This window comes from Agrilus planipennis, unplaced genomic scaffold (genome assembly GCF_000699045.2).
Source record: "Agrilus planipennis isolate EAB-ADULT unplaced genomic scaffold, Apla_2.0 scaffold17, whole genome shotgun sequence".
Classification (NCBI taxonomy): Eukaryota; Metazoa; Arthropoda; class Insecta; order Coleoptera; family Buprestidae; genus Agrilus; species Agrilus planipennis.
In genome coordinates, this window is record NW_020439021.1 from 1,201,191 (window position 1) to 1,221,022 (window position 19,832).

Here is a 19,832-nt window from a genome sequence, read left to right on the forward strand (position 1 = left end):
TAAAATTAAAAATAATAAATACGATGCGAAGCAATTAAGAAAAAAACCAGCGCTTGCTGAAATAATAGATACCATCTATATTAGTTTAGATATCTAGGATTAGCAGACGTTTTTGAAAGAGCCAAGAACAAAAGAATATTAATTACATTTATAACAAGAATGATAATATTGCTAATAGTAATATGATTCGAATGATTAAATTGAAACATTTTTCTTCATTTTGCGATATTCAATGCTTTTCTTACCAAAAGAACTGATGTTGAAGCCCCATTTGATCATTGCATATATAAAAACGATTGCTAATACGAAATCCATAATAGTAATAAATACATTAACAAAAGTCCTCCAATATAGCCATCGAAATTTTATTAGTGATGTGTTATCTTGAAATATTTCTTTCAAAGGAATAACACAAATATAATAACCAACCAATACAAGCAATTTCATTGAATCGAAAAATGTGTCCCCTATAATACATTCACGCATTTTTGCGAAATTTTAATAAAGCTACCAAGCTACCTGGGTTTCCCAGGACTCCGGAAAATTTTATTACTTCTGTTGGATTGCCTTGTCAAGGCTAACGTTTATTGGAAATGCGACTGAATAATTGCATATAGGTACAAGACATATTCAGTAAATCACTTGTGTCTATGTGTAAAATTTATTTGGTACTAAATATTCAAATCAATTACATAGTGGACTTATTGAATGACTAAAACGTGTACCAGTGCATTTAAGAATAAAATCTGTTTTTATGATTTTGTAATAACACTTCCCATTATTTTTGCTAACTATTCATGTATTGGATCCGGTATATTAGTGTAAATTTACCTTTTGCAATTCAGAAATGGCAAATAAATTGCTTACTTTCAATAAAACACTAAAATCAATAGCAAAAGGTCAAGTGCATACGCAATGCAGCGTTTACAGTTTTTTAAATAATAAATAAAAAATTCTGAAAATGTAACAGTTCGATTTTAAGTTAGTTTGTAAGATTACAACATTTTTAACGTATAAACATGAAATGTATAGTTTTTTTTATTTTATTTACCTGTTTCAGAACTGTACATACTAAATAACATTTATTGATATAAATTCCCTGATTTTATCTGAAGGTTTATATCAATTTATCCTTTTTTTATATATTAATTAAAAATACGATTAGATGGAAAACGTTATGAGTACGTTAATAAAAAAGAAAATTGAATTAAGATACTGAATAACTTGAAGTTCTACATTTTTATTTCATCGATTCAAAATTAATTTGTGTATATTACTATACGTTATAGAAGGTTAGGAATAGGAAACTGTTTACCGAAATAAGGAAAACCAAAGTCTTCAGATTCAGTATAACAACACAGCGAAGGACTATGCCTTCGCTTTCTAAGGATACACACAGCAGTTGGCGAAACGTCGGATAAACCATCCTAGACTACGGTCCGAATTTAATTTTAACTTTATTTTAAATTTTTAATAAAAACGATCATCCATTCGGGAATACGAAGAATTTATTAAATTATTCATACATTTTATCATACATGGAAGTTTGATACTTATAAGTACAAACATTTTTCAAAAATATTCTTCTTTGGTAAATTGAACAATAACAAGCTCATAAGTTACCAGAGCGCTAGCAAGCTAAAAGGTGATAAACTGTTATAATTGCAAACTTAATCAATTAAAAATTTTACGTACATCTAATAAGATATGCCGTTTTATATTGAAGAAATTTTTGCCTGTAATACATACAGAATCCAAGGCGATGAAACGTATCAATCTTTTTACCTGCAATTTATTGTTTCAGTGAAACATATTTGCTTATCAATTATATCGGTTCACTTACTTCTAAATTGTACATATGAGATTGTACAGTATATAATGCCTTTAATGGTTTCAAACTTTCTATATTCACCGAAGCTGCAATCAAATAAACGCATACCGTTCTTATTATAACGAATGAAAATGAATATATAAAATACAACTTCAAACCACTATCGTTGGCATTCCTATAAGAAAATACAGAAATAATTTATTGTATTTTTTCGACAGAGATCAATTGATTTGATGTTTAATGCGAATTTAATATTGTTTTATCGTTTGTATCTCTAGATAATGTCATTATAAGTACTTTATTCTAACAACTGACTGAAAAGCTGATAATATCATTTCAATTGTTTTCTTACCTTAAACTTTGAAAACATTGAGAAAGTATAAAGTATAAATTATTAGCAGACGACAGCAATATTAAATACGATAATTTTGAGTCCATCAATTTTGTTAGAAGACACATTTGGCAGTAATCTTCGCGTACAATTTTCCAAAGATAAATGTCATATACCTAAATAAATTTGCTTAACTTTTAGGACTAGTTTGCAATTTATTTTGAAATCCTTACATCTTTTCGAACGTACTGTTCTATTCTAAAAGTCATTTCTTTAAATTTTGAAGACAACGCTATACTAACACCCATTATAAAAACATCCACGTATGTCCAGGAAAAAACTCCAATAAAGTTTAAAATCTACAAATGTAAACAAAAATGTAGATAAAACAGTATAGAAAAAAGATATTTGCAGATAGCTCCATGTGGGTGTTTATTTATTGTAGGTAATTAATTTATATCTGACCGTTATTTTTTGATTATTAATAAATTATCACTTCATGCATGCTCTTATTTAAGTATCTTTACTTACTTCAATTGCTATCCCTTTCCATAATGCATAAGGTGTTATTTTAAAAATACCAGGATAACCAACTACAACGAAGAAATACTCGAAAAACTCTGAATCCTGCTTATGCATTAAAGTTCTTATCACTTGCGATATTACATTTAATAAATTGTCAACTATAAGAAAACGTGAATTTGCAAGAAATGGCCATTAAAAATAACTAAATTATTGTGTTTGTTATTTTTTATATTTTATCCATTGCAATTCTCTATTTTACTTTTCAAGAATGCTTTCTTGTCCTACTATTAACTTGTTTTAATCAATACCAAAATATAAAAAGGTATTTGAACTAATGCCGCAGTCGACAGATACCGGCGGCACGATTGAAGTATATAGAAGTATCCGGAAATATTAGGAATATTCCATGACCCTATGAATAGTTGACCAACACCCTTCGGGATATAGTCGATACAAGAGATTTGATACAGATAGTACATACAAAAAACTAAACAGTGAAATAATCATCAACGGTATAAATACTGATTATCAGATAAGGCAAAAACATTCACCGAACGTAGCTATTACACATTATCAGCATCTTCTTTATCGTACGAGCGAAAATATTTAATTTGATGAACATGGTGTATATACTCTGTTAACCACGACTATCTGGTATCTCCTACTTCTCTGAAAACTGTCATAAATTAAGAGAATTCGGATAATCTTTCTATAGAAAGGTTTAAATTGGGTTTATTGGATATTATTTTATTACTTATATGGAGAAATTTGATGTGAATATTCCTAACATGTTCCAAATTTGGTGTCGCTTTTTGATAATTGCGTGTAATAAAATATCCCTATGTTCGGTTGTCAACTTGCCACTAATGTGTAGAGTGTTTTTCTGTTAAACAAATTACTCATATAAAAAGCACTTGTTTAAATAAATAAACGTACTAGAGAATTGGTTACATTACACTCGATACAACTATGCTAATATTAAGTCCTACTGATAAATACATTCACCGATTAATTATTATTTCCTAAAGACAATAAAAACTCACTTAAGGCCAATATTAGAAATGTTATTGTTAATAACAATATTTTCCTTTGCATATTCGTCTTATATTTGCAAGTGTATCTATTAACGCGTTTCTCTAACTTATCCCATTCCTTCAGAATTAGAATCCAATCTTTCGAAAGAAGTAGAAAGAATATAAACGATAGAAAACAATTAGCAAAGAAAACTGCGGTTGCTGAAAATTAATGAATACATACTGATTAGTACAGTAAACAGATAGATAAAACAAGAAAATAGAACGACTAACACCCTTACCTATTTCAATTACTTTTGTGCAAGGAAAATGTATCATTTTCTTACCTAAATAAGTAATTCGAAAACCATTATAAACCATAATACATATATAGCAAATCACTACAAATATTTGCGCGACTGTTATAAAAATATTTAGCAAAGTTCTCCAATGTATCCATTCGAATTTAATTTGATTGTGTTCATTTCCCCCGTACAAACCCTTTAATGGTATAGCACAGAAAAAATTTCCTATTAGTATCAAAAACTTTATGGATTTAACGAAATTGTCGCCTTGATTGAGATTAGTCGCTTTAACTTTCGTATTTTGTATCATTTCTTCATATTATAAATGAGGAATATAGAAAAATGTGGCAACTTGTTTTTGTTCTTAATTATAAATGGAATGAGGATACATGCATGCATCTGAAAAATACGATTTATCGTTCTTTTTGATTTATCAATCAAAAGTTTGTATCAAATTAAGAAAAAGGGACAACAAACATATACCAGGTTTGAAACAAAAATATTGTGATAATCGTACAAGTTTGCATAAACGCGTTTCTATATAAATTGATGACCTTATAGAATCAGGTACACAATAGTATTATTAGAAGCAGATACAGGAGTTATGAGGGGTAAAGGTAGACCTAGATTAGATTATGTTTACAAATAGTTAAGGATCTGGGATATTCTAGTTTTATGGAAATGAGAAGATTAGCTTAGGATAGGAAAGAGTGTAAGTACGTTTCCAACCAGTCTTAAAAATGACGATTCTATGATGATGATGATGATGATACCTAATACATTTACCTAAACAAAAACTTTGGAAAAATTTGGAACATCGTTTGACAAAAATAAAAACTCATCGGATTAGTTTCGTGTAATATTAAAATATTATATGTTTGTTTTATTATTTAAATGAACAGAACATTTAAAGACATGTTAATTTTTTATTCGTCTATATACATAGATAATAACAGGGTGGTCTATTGTTTAGAATTACTTGATTCCGCCTTGTAGAAATTGTTGAATCTGCAGGGAATTATTAATTTGTTTTGAACGACGTACTTACTATTAGTATTAGGTACCTAGAAATGGTAAACAAGTTAGAATATTATTCAGTAAAATCAATACGGCTGAGTTGGTAGATACCTATCGCAAATTCATAATTCACATTTTACTCATTGAAAAGGCAGAATAAGATTTACTCTAAAAAATAATTGCATTGACAGAAAGCAAAGATTCTGTAAAAGTATCATTACGTTTTGAGTAAAAATACGTACAAATTTTGCTTACTATTATTTAGTATTTTTAGGTATTAGGTAAAAGATAAATATTTATTTATTTATTTCTCATTGTTATTGTTGCTTGTAATAAACTAACAATGCAATTTAAAAGAAAACTAATAGTATCTTCTGGTAGGCACAAGCCTTACTTTTGATTATTATTTAAAATTTCAAACCTTTGCCGCGTTTATTTCGCGGCCATTTGCTTGCTTTCTATTGGTCGAGCTTGTGACGTACAATTTTCTGTCGGTATATTTTTAATACAATATTAATCACCCAATTTAAGAAATATGCAAGTATGATGTTCTATTATTAATTAAATTTGATTTATTTAAGGAAAAAGTGCTTTCATAGTCATTCCTACTTGTGAAATTTTACTAGCTTCTTATTGGCTGATTCCGCTGAAACAATGGTAGGTATTTATACCCCACCCGCCGAAAGTTTCACTCTTTTGCTGTGATGGCGTTGCAAACTACACATCAAAATATGAGTTCTTCCTAAATTAGTTTCCTCATAGTAAAAGATATTCATATCTGTGGTGAATATTATCGAAATTAATATTTTAGTGCAATTTTACTGATATGGTAAAGGTAATTAGGTAATACACATGTTTTATTTTACTTAAATTTTTACTCCTGCGTTGACGGTATTACAACATGGCAGTTTGTGCCTATAATACAATACACTAATTAATCAATTCCATTGTAATATTACAACATCGGCTGCTTTGTACATTTGTTCTATTTAAAATATTCGTAAAATCCATTTATCTGCGTGTAATTATTTAAAATAAACGATAAATTACAATTTTCTGAATATCAACAATCACAGTTCTGCGGGTTGCATAACATGTAATCTATTAACAAGAATATGAAAGTCATGGTCGAAAATACTATAATATATTTACGCTTATATATTTTGAAACAGTCTGTAACTTGATGGTAATGCATTTGTTATTTAATATGGATTATTTGTACTGATCAGATTATTTGTTCTGATCAAACCTTAACCTAAAATGGCATTCTGCTATTAATGTGACTATCCAAGCTGATTGCAAACTAATATGCAATCAGTAAACGTCTCGGAGCTAATCCTGACAACTTATTTCCTTCAAACGAATATGTAATTTGTAACTTCTACAGTAATTGGTTTTAAAAAAATCAATTTCAATAGACTCCAGTAGGAACCACTGTTATGGTTCGGGCTGTCCCTTATGCATACCTACAAATTGATTCATTTCTCCTGTGTTTGATACAATTTTGTATCCAACAAAAGGAGGTTCACATATTCCATGTGTCCAGTATTATTTTTTTATATTGTTGATTGTTATACTTAAATTGTACATCGTTGGAAGAAGCCGTATTATTTGGGTTTTCACTTTCTACATCTACAAACTGATTAATATTTATGCAATTTGTGTTAAACAAAAAAAAAATCATACAAATATGTATAAAAAGAATGGGGTTCACATATTCTATGTGTCGTGGTTTATTTTTTTATATTGTTGATCGTTATATTTACATTGTACATCGTTGGAAGAAGACGTATTATTTGGGTTTTCACTTTCTACATCTACAAACTGATTAACATTTATGCAATTTGTGTTAAACAAAAAAAGAAATCATACAAATATGTATAAAAAGAATGGGGTTCACATATTCTATGTGTCGTGGTTTATTTTTTTATATTGTTGATCGTTATATTTACATTGTACATCGTTGGAAGAAGACGTATTATTTGGGTTTTCACTTTCTACATCTACAAACTGATTAACATTTATGCAATTTGTGTTAAACAAAAAAAGAAATCATACAAAAATGTATAAAAAGAATGGGGTTCACATATTCTATGTGTCGTGGATTATTTTTTTATATTGTTGATCGTTATATTTACATTGTACATCGTTGGAAGAAGACGTATTATTTGGGTTTTCACTTTCTACATCTACAAACTGATTAACATTTATGCAATTTGTGTTAAACAAAAAAAGAAATCATACAAAAATGTATAAAAAGAATGGGGTTCACATATTCTATGTGTCGTGGATTATTTTTTTATATTGTTGATCGTTATATTTACATTGTACATCGTTGGAAGAAGACGTATTATTTGGGTTTTCACTTTCTACATCTACAAACTGATTAACATTTATGCAATTTGTGTTAAACAAAAAAAGAAATCATACAAAAATGTATAAAAAGAATGGGGTTCACATATTCTATGTGTCGTGGATTATTTTTTTATATTGTTGATCGTTATATTTACATTGTACATCGTTGGAAGAAGACGTATTATTTGGGTTTTCACTTTCTACATCTACAAACTGATTAACATTTATGCAATTTGTGTTAAACAAAAAAAGAAATCATACAAAAATGTATAAAAAGAATGGGGTTCACATATTCTATGTGTCGTGGATTATTTTTTTATATTGTTGATCGTTATATTTACATTGTACATCGTTGGAAGAAGACGTATTATTTGGGTTTTCACTTTCTACATCTACAAACTGATTAACATTTATGCAATTTGTGTTAAACAAAAAAGGAAATCATACAAAAATGTATAAAAAGAATGGGGTTCACATATTCTGTGTCGTGGATTATTTTTTTACAATGTTGATCGCTATATTTACATTGTACATCGTTGGAAGAAGACGTATTATTTGGGTTTTCACTTTCTACATCTACAAATTGATTAACATTTATGCAATTTGTTACAAAAATGTATAAAAAGAATGGGGTTCACATATTCTATGTGTCGTGGATTATTTTTTTATATTGTTGATCGTTATATTTACATTGTACATCGTTGGAAAAAGACGTATTGTTTGGGTTTTCACTTTCTACATCTACCAACTGATTAACATTTATGCAATTTGTGTTAAACAAAAAAAGAAATCATACAAATATGTATTAAAAGAATGGGGTTCACATATTCTATGTGTCGTGGTTTATTTTTGTATATTGTTGATCGTTATATTTACATTGTACATCGTTGGAAGAAGACGTATTATTTGGGTTTTCACTTTCTACATCTACAAACTGATTAACATTTATGCAATTTGTGTTAAACAAAAAAAGAAATCATACAAAAATGTATAAAAAGAATGGGGTTCACATATTCTATGTGTCGTGGNAAAGAGTATCTGAACAGAGGGCGCAATGAAATTCAGTAAATGATAGGGGGTCTATAGGACAGTATGAATGTTTACTTTAAGATGTATTAGAAGCAAGAACAGGCGGTAAGAGGGGCAAATCTAGACTTTGATTAGATAACTGTTCTCAAATAGTTAGAGATGTTTGAAAATGCGAAGATTGGCTCACGACTGAAAAAAAATCGGAGTTGCGTAGCAATGTTTGGGCTAAAGACTTGATGATGATGGTATTCATGATAACGTTAATGCTTACTTTAATACGGAAAAGTTAATTTTGTTGGAGAAGCATCATGGTGTCAAAAACAGAAAAAATCTTTTCTATGATAGAATCGCTTTCCTTTAGAGTGTGTCAAGTAACTTAAAGTTATTTATTTTTTTCTTTATGCCACCTAGGTAACTAAAACAGCTAACATACATTACAGAAAGGGTGGGTGGATTGAATAAATGGGCCTGTTCAAAGTCAAATAATAACTCATTGGATTCTAATCATGTATTATTTTAAAATGAATGCCAAATTGATTAAAATAATATTTTCGAAGTTTAGTTGATAATTAATTTCAATTAATCGTCAATAGACAACTTGACAATACGAAGATTTGACTATATGCAAAATAAAATAAAAAACCGAGAGCAAGCAATAGTTAACAAGCCCATTAAGAAGACTGAATTTTCAAGATTTAGATTATCTTTTTCTTAATCTATAGTAGAAAAATAAAAGATAAACCCAAATTAATTGAAAAGTTATTATCTTAGTCGATATAAAAAATAGACGTTCGTATTCTCATACGTACTTATCTATAATAGGGAATTATCCTGTGAAACTATTGTTAACTATACTAGTTTGTCTATAAAACATTAATTATCTTGTAAGTCTTAACATTTAAGGACTAAGATTAATTTAAAATGGATGATTGTCCCTACTACATCCTGAAGCTATTTCTGTTCAGTAATTTATTTTATAATACGTATCCGGTCTCTAAATATAATATTTCTTATCTGACCTCTTCAAATTTCAACTGCGATTAACCTTGCGCAAAATACCCAATTACTGTCTGAATTCACAGAAATCGGTAGTTGTGCTTTCTACCGATAAGAGTCATAGCGAATTTATAGCACCTTCTGGTTACCTTCGTGTTATGGCCTTCTTGCAAATACAAATTCAGAACATACAGAAGAACATACGCAGATTGTTTCGTTAATTTCCGGCATAAATTAAATTGCGTAAATTACTAGTATAAATAATAAAGCAAGAGCTGGCTAATACGAGGGTGGATTGATAAGTTTCCGGCCTAACCAAGAGATGACGCCACTAGGCCTACCTTGAGGTGACATTCTATAGTACCATCCTTGGATAGCTTGTAGCTATNTTATTTGGGTTTTCACTTTCTACATCTACAAACTGATTAACATTTATGCAATTTTTGTTAAACAAAAAAAGAAATCATACAAATATGTATAAAAAGAATGGGGTTGACATATTCTATGTGTCGTGGATTATTTTTTTATATTTTTGATCGTTGTACTTAAATTGTACATCGTTGGAAGAAGTCGTATTATCTGGGTTTGCGGTTTCTGCATCGACAAACCGATTAATATTTATGCAATTTGTGTTAAAAAAAGAATCATACAAATATGTATAAAAAGAAAGGTTCTCACATATTCTATGTGTCGTGGATTTTTTTTTATATTGTTGATCGTTATATTTACATTGTACATAGTTGGAAGAAGTCGTATTATTTGGGTCTTCACTTTCTACATCTACAGACCGATTAACATTTATGCAATTTGTGTTAAACAAAAGAAAATCATACAAATATGTATAAAACGAATGGGGTTCACATATTCTCTGTGACGTAATTTATTTTTCATATTGTTGATCGTTATATATTAAAATGTACATTGTTCGAAGGAGTTGTATAAATTGGTTTGTCGCTTTCTACATCTACGAACTGATTAATATTTATGGAATTTGTGTTAAATCAAGATGATACAAATATGTTTCATAAGAAAAGGGTTCAGATACTCAATGTATCGTAATTTATTTTGTTGCTGTGTTGTTTGCTATATTGCGATTATTCTTCGTTGGAAAGTGATGAATTTTTTGTGTTTGTCGTTTTCTACATCTACAAGCTGATTAATATTTATGCAATTAGTTTTAAATAAAAATGATACAAATATCTATAAAAAGAAAGGGGTTCACATATTCCATGTGTCGTGGTTTATTTTTTATATTGTTGATCGTTATATTTAAATAGTACATCGTTGGAAGAAGTTGTATTATTTGAGTTGTCGCTTTCTACATTTACCAACTGATTAATATTTATGCAACTTGTGTTAAAAAAAATCATACAAATATGTATCAAAAGAAAAGGGTTCAGATACTCAATGTGTTGTGGTTTATTTTTTTGCAGTATTGTTTGCTGTATTGCAATTGTTTGTCGTTGGAAGAAGATGCATTATTTGGGTTAGCGGTTTCTACATCTACAAACTAATTAATATTCAGCAATGTGTTTTAAATAAATATGACACAAATATGTATCAAATGAAAGGGGATTTTTCCCTTCTTTTTCTTCCCTATTTTTACAGTGAAATGGGTTCATACTTTCTTAATGGTGGAGCATTCGAAAAGTTTGGTGTGCTTGAAATATATTCTGACTATTTAAAGCTAAGTAAAAGTAGGTATTTCATCAATACGTAAAAGCAAAGTGAATCTGGACATTATCAAAGCAAAATTTTCTTGTATTCATAAGTGTATTGTTCGGTTAAATAAGGGAAAATATTGTTGAAACCTTGGAGTGCAGGGGAATTAGCTTTGGGTACATTATTTACAATAAACTGTTGTTTCGGTGTTTTGAGAATTCAATAGTGACCTTCTCCACTATTTTCCTATGCAAAACCTTTTCATTTTTACATTTTATGATTTCATCTTCGTCAAATAGTAAAGTAGCCACTGAACAGGTACTTTTTATTTTATATTTATCAATAAAAATGTATGGAAGTGGGCGCGGTGGAAAAGGAAACAAAGAAAATAAAAAGGTATTTGAAAGAATAGGAAAACAAAGGACTCTATTAGAATCAAAAAGGAATAGGCGAGATAGGTTGATAGGTCACCTTTTTTAGCATGGGGGTTCTAGTCAGAGACATATTGGAGGCAGAAGGATGTGGTTTGTTTTAGTTTTCTATAAATGCTAAAATTAGCTCAGGATAGGAAAGAGTGGAGGTGCGTATCCCACCAATCTTAGGACTGACGGTCTTATGAAGACGAATGAAAATTTAAAAATGTAAATCCTGTAAAGTGCTGAACTAATTTTATTACGAACGTACTATAAATCTATTTACAATAATCCTTACTAGAATAAATAATAAAAAATAAATCAAAGAGTCTTATTCTCTGAAGTGAAAAAAATTATGTTTGTAATTATTTAAATGTGTTTCACATGGCGTTCAGCTAAATTTCAATCAGTATCTGCCATAATAAAATTTAGCACTACGCGTCTTAAAGCAGGGTAAAATTTAAACAAAACTATTCTGCTAAATGCTCACAATATATATAAAAATGAATTACGCAAAACTCAAGGTTACAAACTTAAGTGTAATATAAATTTTATCTAGAGACACATTCTAACCGCTGACACGTGTAGCGTCGAAAGACTCAAAAACGCACAGGATGATATATGCCTACCAATAAAGATATATGTGGTTAAATTATTATTTTTAAGTCTACCAGCCACAAAATGCATATTAAAATCAGGATAATGTTTCCCACAGAAAACTACCATAATGGGAAAGCAGGAAAGGTACGATTTAATAAATTCAGACTTACCCTCAATATACAGGGTATTTGCTAAACATACGCCGAAATTTCAAGGGATAATAAAAATAATGTGGCCTTTTAATGATTATGAGATTTTAGGCATTTGTCATTATCAATCAAAAGATAATTTCTTATTTTCTGATACAACCCTGCTAGATATAAAAGGAAAGTGAAAGTAATTATTTTTTCACACGAGTCTCACTGTTTAGTGGAAAACAGAAAAGTATACTAATAATGATTCTTATAAAGGTGTTGCTAACAAACATGTGGGAACTTTTTGGTATCTTGACTCTTCTCTTGACTACAGGAACATTTTCAGTTGAGGTGAGTCCCTACAGATTTTAAATGTAAAAATCAAAAAATATACCTAAAAAAATTGAAGTGTATCTGTCTGATTATATAGTTTATTGTAAGTTATTACGGGTTAATATTCGAAATAGCTGAATCAATTCTGATGAAACGTTAGGGGCATTAATACAAAGTAGCTAGGAATACCTAATGTAGACTATTTTTGTTAAGGGCTTCATTGATTGCAATTATAGTAGAAATAGAAGAGAATCACTAATGAAAGGTGTACAATCTATAATCGTTAAGTGTTCAATATTGTATTACGTTAAGCATTTCGAATATTTTGCTGTAAGGTATCACTTATTAAATTTTATCAACCATGAACCTGCTTCTTCGATCACGAACCCGAGTAGAAATGAAACAGGATTAGCCCTAATAGCCATATCTTGAGAGGATCAGTCTGTAGTAGAGATGCCCTATTACGATATTTATCAGATCCCTTGTTATGAAATCCTTTACCTATCCTGATACGGCCCTGACTTGATTGCCTTATCGTAGCCTCTTACAGTATTTCGATCCGGTTCTAACTTGACTGCCGTATTATAAGCCTATACGAAATTCCTAATCTATCCCAGTACGGTCCTGATAAAGTTATTTTATTGTAATCCTTTCAGGGAACTTGACTGATGATAATGGACTTTATTATAATAAGATCTTACATTCTTACATAGTTTGAGTGTGTAAGTTCAAAATTTTATATTCTAAAAATTAATAAACAAAAAATATTTANTGAAAATTTTATATTAACTACTTATACTACTTTTTTAAATATGGCATGTATAGTTTAACGAAATATCTTATAGTATACGATTGTTTTCTTGCGATTCCAAAGTATTATTTTAATACAACCAAATAGAATGAATCAACTACAATATCCTAACTTGTTTTATGTGAATGTCTCAAATTGTTTCAAAAATTTCAACAATTATTGAGTAGTGCAGTGTATGTACATATGTCAATATTAATCTGAAACAAAATTTACTTATTTCCAGAATCTTAGAATGTATAGAAAATAATTTTGTTTTTGTCAATGCCAACTATCAGTTGACAGTAGACGTTGAGAGTTCTGTTCCTCTTTGTATACTGTGCGCGCAACTAAAATTTTAGGGTCAACTCGCCAAATAAAGTACAAAAAACTCACCTGTGTTCAGTAATGAATATTACCTTAACTTTTTTCTATGTTTTACTTTAACTTATTACAAAAAATACAAGCTAATAATTATTGGATTTGTTGCTCTGATGCAACGAAACAAATTATTTCTTTTTCTATCTCATCACAGAAGTAAATTACTCTATTTAGGGTAAACCGCCAATTATCCGTCAAGGATTACCAGCGGCCAGCGAACCTCAAATTTCAACAACACCTGAATGGGGTACAATTACTCAAAAAGTTGACCATTTCAATGCAGCAGACAACAGAACATGGGAAATGGTAAAAATTATTCTAATTTTGACTCTTGCATAAAATATTAAAAGCAAAATTTGAACTTTTGCATTAACTCATAGAGAGATAAGAAGATTTTTTTTCTTCTTAAAGTATACTGACGGTATTTTTAGAGATATATACGAAATAACGCCTTTTATGAAGAAGGTGGTCCCATAATCGTGTTTATAGGGGGTGAATGGACTATTTCAATAGACTGGACTATGTCAGGCCTTTTCTTTGACATCGCCCGACTACATAATGCATCATTATTATATACAGAGCATAGATTTTATGGTAACAGTTTTCCAACAAGGTATTACTATTAATTAATATCTATATGGTCAAATTGAAGTTGAACGTTTTTCATTTTCACAATGTGGTTATTTCGTAGCGACTTATCATCCGATAGTTTCAAATACTTTTCTGTTGACCAAGCTCTAGCAGACCTTGCGTATTTCATTGAGTACCAAAAGCGAAACATGACAGGACTTCGAAACAGTACAGTAAGTAAAGAGCAAATGCAAAAGTACAACTGTATACCTAGTCTGAAAAAACAGCTTACAATTAGAAAAATGACCTAATACAAAAAGTCATCATTACAATCCATTTAATTGCTATCTATACTCATTTTCAGTATGAAGCAAACAAAAATTAGGGTTTTAATTAGATCTGATCTAAATTTTATCTAAACTTTTGAATCAACTTTGACTAATTTCCTAAATAATCAAATTTAATACTAATAAATTTTTGCAAAGGATTATTTTCTGTCTACTATTTTTTAATACATGGATTAGCTCTTTTTGATTTTTAAATAGATAAGATAAATTTTCTTGCTACTAAAGGGTTGATTTTGTATTGAAATAAATAAGTTCTCTGAGTTGCGTTCGCCTGTTTCAAATGTAGGTCAATGATAAGAAAAATAAGTTTTGAAATGATGTTTAGGTGATAGTTACTGGTGCATCGTATGCTGGAACTTTAGCAACATGGGCAAGAATAAAATACCCTCATATAATAGACATTGCTTATTGCTCCAGTGGTGGTGTCTTTGCAGAAGCTGATTTTACAGGTAAATAATGAGCAACATATTTGTAGCGTACATATATCACAAAAATTATTCAGTAAAAGACGGTCGAAACGACGAATAACATTTTCTGTTTCCTATGCATACAGTTTTTAATAAGAAAGATATACCTACGTTTTCATCCATTGAAAGTAATTATTGTAAACTAAAATTATTAAATTACTTGAAAAATATAATACCTACTACCTAATACATATATAAAACATATGAAAGAAATTGCTGTTTCCATTGGGTTCGACTTAAATTGTTCGTCAACAATATTTAGAAAAAAGCATTTAAAATAAAAGCAAAAGTTTAGCTTTTGCGTTCTCTTCTCTGAAAACAAGCGATTTTACACAGTAGCACACTAAATAAACAATCGTTTATTTATCTCACTGTGTAATTAGTTATATCACCCTTCATATGAATCTATAACACCGTTTGGACTTCTAGTGTGCACTATTTATATCACCTGCCTTATATCAACCGACTTTCACCGGGACCTGACCCATATTTTACAATTATCGAACATTCTTGATATTTTTTATTTTCGCATCGTATAATTTACGAATTGAATTGTGGGCTTTCAAAGGTATATTGTAGGATATTATGAAGTTGTGGAAGAAAATCTACGCCTTGCTTCCCCCTCATGTTCGCGCCTAGTCAGAAGAGCCATGGTTGAAGTAATGGAAATGCTAGAAACTCAAGAGGGTGCTAACAATGTATCACAATTGTTTAAGTGAGTCTTCCTCTTATTTGCATATACGGTAAAAGCTCTTTATTCGCTGGGTATACGTATATGTATCAGAATAAAATCAATTTATTGAGAAATTCGCAATTAAAAGTTATAATCAGCTGTACACAAGGGTTTAAAAAATTTAGTGATTTTTTCTTGTTTCGTACTTTGAATTAATCCACATGGTTACAATCTTTTATATAAGTCGCCTCGGCACGTACCAACAGTACATACTCAAAAAATGCCGATACATTAAGGGGATTCAGTAGTATATGCGGCGTAGAGTAAAAACATGCTTATCGGTTCTAGATATCATGAGTTTAATGTTTGGAACAGAGGTTTGAAATTTTGTAGTAAGATAGATAAAGCTTTTTTTTAAAGCCTAACGAAGGACATTTTTTAATGTTTTAATTTCTATTGAAAATACGTGTCCCACAAGGAGCATCAACTTTAAGTACTTGTAAAAGCTTTTAATGACTATGTTATTGAAAACCAAAAACGTACCGAGTTAGTGTAAACTTTTGTCTGTCCATACAAACATCACATATTTATCTCGAAGCGTTAAATCACAATGTTTAGAATAGAAACCCATGTTTCGGAAACTAGGCATGAACGGCCTATTGCGGTCAATCCTCTTAATAAATAACACCGAATCCTTTTCTATTTACAATAAAAACTTTAAAACTTTTGGGTGTTTCATTCCCACCATATTAATGCTGGCGGACGGGCAGTCCCTCCGGACTATGCCGGAAGGTAGGGCGGAAGACCCTCTTCAGCCTCCTTTCAGGAATCGTGGGAATGGGTGGGTGGTGGTTCGGGTGAGAAAGTTGAGACGGACGAAATGAAGACAGAAGAGAATGAAAGATTATCTGTGGAATATTACTGCCTCAGCATTTCCCTAGGTGATCCAAGGAAACCACAGAAAAACTTGGACCAAGGCAGACGGACCCGGAATCGAACCGGCGTCCTCCCGAATGCTAAACCTTTAGGCCATGCCGCTCGGTCTATTTACAATTGCATCCGCGAATAACGAAATTTTTAGCCGCGAATACACGAACTGGATTGCAATTTTTTCACCCGCGAATAAGGAACTATTACTGTACATTGCAACAGACCACTTAAATAATGTTTCTAAATTCTTTCAGTGCTTGTGAGGTTGTTAATGCATCAGTAGAAATAGACAAAGCTTATTTTCTTCAGAATATTCCATTCAACCTTGGTAGTGTAGTTCAATACGCCCAACCCGGAGACCCGGCGGCCGTATGTAGATATATAGAGAATCAAACAGGGTCTGATATGGAAAAACTAGCAAAGTATGTAAGAGTAACCTCAGAATGTTTACCATCTTATAGCGATGATGTAAAAACACTTTCTACGACAGCATTAAATACAACCGACAGTAAGTATTCAACCGATGAATGTAATTATGACAAAGTTGCCTTTCAATACTTTGAATTAAACTATGTACCACCCATACCTATTTTGGTATAAAGTCCAAACCTTTTCTTCTACAAAAAAGGCATCTATCACTTATTTTCTTTTGATTTAAGTGCGTCAATGGATGTATCAAATGTGTACTCAGTTTGGATGGTTTCAAACACGCGCTTTCGGTGATACATATACAATAGAAATGTATTATCAAATGTGCATGGATCTTTTCGGTAAAGAGTAAGTAAAAATTTTCATAATTGTGAATCATGAAAATTTAGAAGTGGCAGTATTACGAAAGTATCGCGTAATAATGTGAAAATATTAATTTAAGTTAAAACAAAAAACGAACAAACAGACACATAAGTGATTCTATAAGGATTCCGTTTTTTATTTGGGCGTACGGAACCCTAAAGCAAGAACCAACTTAACATTGTAGTTAAAAAAACATATTTTCCCTTGATTTTTCACTTTATGTTCAGACCAAAGACTTGTTATTCATTTCCCTGTATAACAAAAGAACTGTTTTTTGTATTTTTTTTTAAATTTTAGGTTCAGTATCATAGGAGATAAGGGGCTAGGGAATAACTTTAAAAACTATTTATTTTAAAATTACATATTTGAGACCCTTACAATAAGCCCTTTCATTTGATATATCACACGGTACAGTTTACAAAACTATTTTTTATAACTTTCTATTGACTCCCCAAAAAATGACCCCCATGTTAAAATTAATTTGTTTACGTTATGCGTCCGTGTTTGGGTTCACATTTCAACTTAATTGGTCCAGTAGATTTGGAGTAAATTGAGTGTGACAAACGGACAGGCAGGCAGGCACACGAGTGATCCAATGAGGGTTCCGTTTTTCATTCGGACTTACGGAACCCTAAAAATTAAAAAATCGATTGTGATTTAAGTAATTTTTAGATATAATTCTTACACAATCGATAGTGGAGTTGAACGAACAAATCTGTTTTACGGTGGCTATAAACCGGACGTGACACGACTTATTACATGCCATGGTACGGTGGATCCGTGGTCCAGGGTGGGATTACAGGAGGATTTAAATGAGTATGCAATTACAATTATTATCAATGGCACCTCGCATTCTGCTGAGTTGGGCGCGATTAGCGACTCAGACTCTGATGTGTTGAAACAGGCAAAAAGTAGAGTTGTTAATATAATAAGTGACTGGTTATCCGAACTGAAAGGACACGGTAAATAAACAATAGCAATTACAACAACGACTACACAACAAATGTTATACGGACACTGTTAACGATTGGGGATGATGATAATATCAATAATAAAATAATATCAATTTTCCCAGTGTTTTATTTACATTTTACATTAGCTCATTTCAAGAGTAATTTAACTCTTAAAGGAATAAAGTTATTTATTTTTTTCTTTTAATGTAAGACAATGTTGTTTACCTGTATTCCTTTATTTATGAATCATGAAAAAAAAGTAGTTTTTTTTTTTAATATTTAATTTTTTTTATTCGATTCCCAAAGATTAATTTTTTAATTTAAGTTTGATGACTTTGTCCAATCAGACAATGATTTATCAACGCATTATCTTCGTTAAAGTGCAAAGATAATAATAATCTTCCCTTGCACTTTCCAAAACATCCTCTTCTAAAACATTTATCTTCTGCTATATANCGGTGTAGATGAACCTAGTCAGGACTTTACAAGATATCCTTATTTGCTCCTATATATATATATAATACACGTGTCTGCCCGTAAAATACTTAAATAATTGCCTGATAATATGTTTAATTAGAGCTGTCAAAACGTAAGGACCGCTAATGAGAACAGAAACGTGCGTGGTAAATTGATACTATTATAATCCAGAAAACAAAGAAAAAATATAACAGGAAATTAGAAAAAGATAACAATTTCTCTTAATTGGATTATTCTATTCTTGATTGAAGATAAATGCTTTTCGACAAAACAAATTTTAATATTTTTAAAATTATTAATGTACCTACCCAAAATTAAAGTTCTTATAGTACACAATTCTGTAATAAGGACATTTTTCAATAAGTGTGTAGGTGTAAGAAAATCTATATGAGGTATGTACGTGCTGGAATATCGTTTAGGTTGGAATTTTATCAGGAACACTTACCGACCGCGTTTATCAAAACTTTACGGAACAAGAGAAAATTGGATGCATGCATTTTAGCCGGTGGAAATCGTTTTTTACAGTTCGTGTAGATAAGGACGCTTTACAATTAATATTTAAGTAACAAAATATTGTTATTATCGAAGAATATTCATTGATCTGCATTTTCTAAAGAAATCTGCTTTCCAAAAATCACCAAAGGACTAAATACTTATAGAATACCTTAAGGAATAATTGCTTCGAGGTTTTCTGTACAAGTAAAAATAAAAACACTTATAATACGAGGGTGGATTGATAAGTTTCCGGCCTAACCAAGAGATGACGCCACTAGGCCTACCTTGAGGTGACATTCTATAGTACCATCCTTGGATAGCTTGTAGCTATAGTTTCAGCCCGATCTCCTTGCTAGTGTAGGTTTGACAGCACGCTGAACAAGACGCCTCTGTGGTTTTCGTAAAAATGGAAAAGC

The 19,832-nt window shown here is 30.5% G+C and overlaps 2 protein-coding genes across 2 annotated transcripts in view; one reads left to right on the plus strand and one right to left on the minus strand.

Annotated features, from left to right (window-relative positions):
• Nucleotides 1-1,490: 1,490 nt before the first annotated feature.
• LOC108744345 (gustatory receptor for sugar taste 64a-like) lies at nucleotides 1,491-3,140 on the minus strand. The gene is made up of 6 exons (XM_018480050.1): nucleotides 2,694-3,140; nucleotides 2,396-2,521; nucleotides 2,184-2,338; nucleotides 1,844-2,006; nucleotides 1,696-1,785; nucleotides 1,491-1,638 (listed from the first exon to the last, which is right to left on the minus strand). The coding sequence occupies exons 1-6, from the start codon at nucleotides 2,799-2,801 to the stop codon at nucleotides 1,573-1,575; spliced, it is 708 nt and encodes a 235-aa protein (XP_018335552.1). The 5' UTR covers nucleotides 2,802-3,140; the 3' UTR covers nucleotides 1,491-1,572.
• A 9,269-nt stretch (nucleotides 3,141-12,409) lies between these two features.
• Nucleotides 12,410-19,832, plus strand: part of LOC112904954 (putative serine protease K12H4.7) — a 15,028-nt gene continuing 7,605 nt past the window's right edge. Inside the window, exon 1 of the mRNA XM_025976299.1 lies at nucleotides 12,410-12,562. Coding sequence (XP_025832084.1) covers nucleotides 12,473-12,562 — 90 coding nt within the window. The 5' untranslated portion in view covers nucleotides 12,410-12,472. The remainder of the gene's footprint in view (nucleotides 12,563-19,832) is intronic.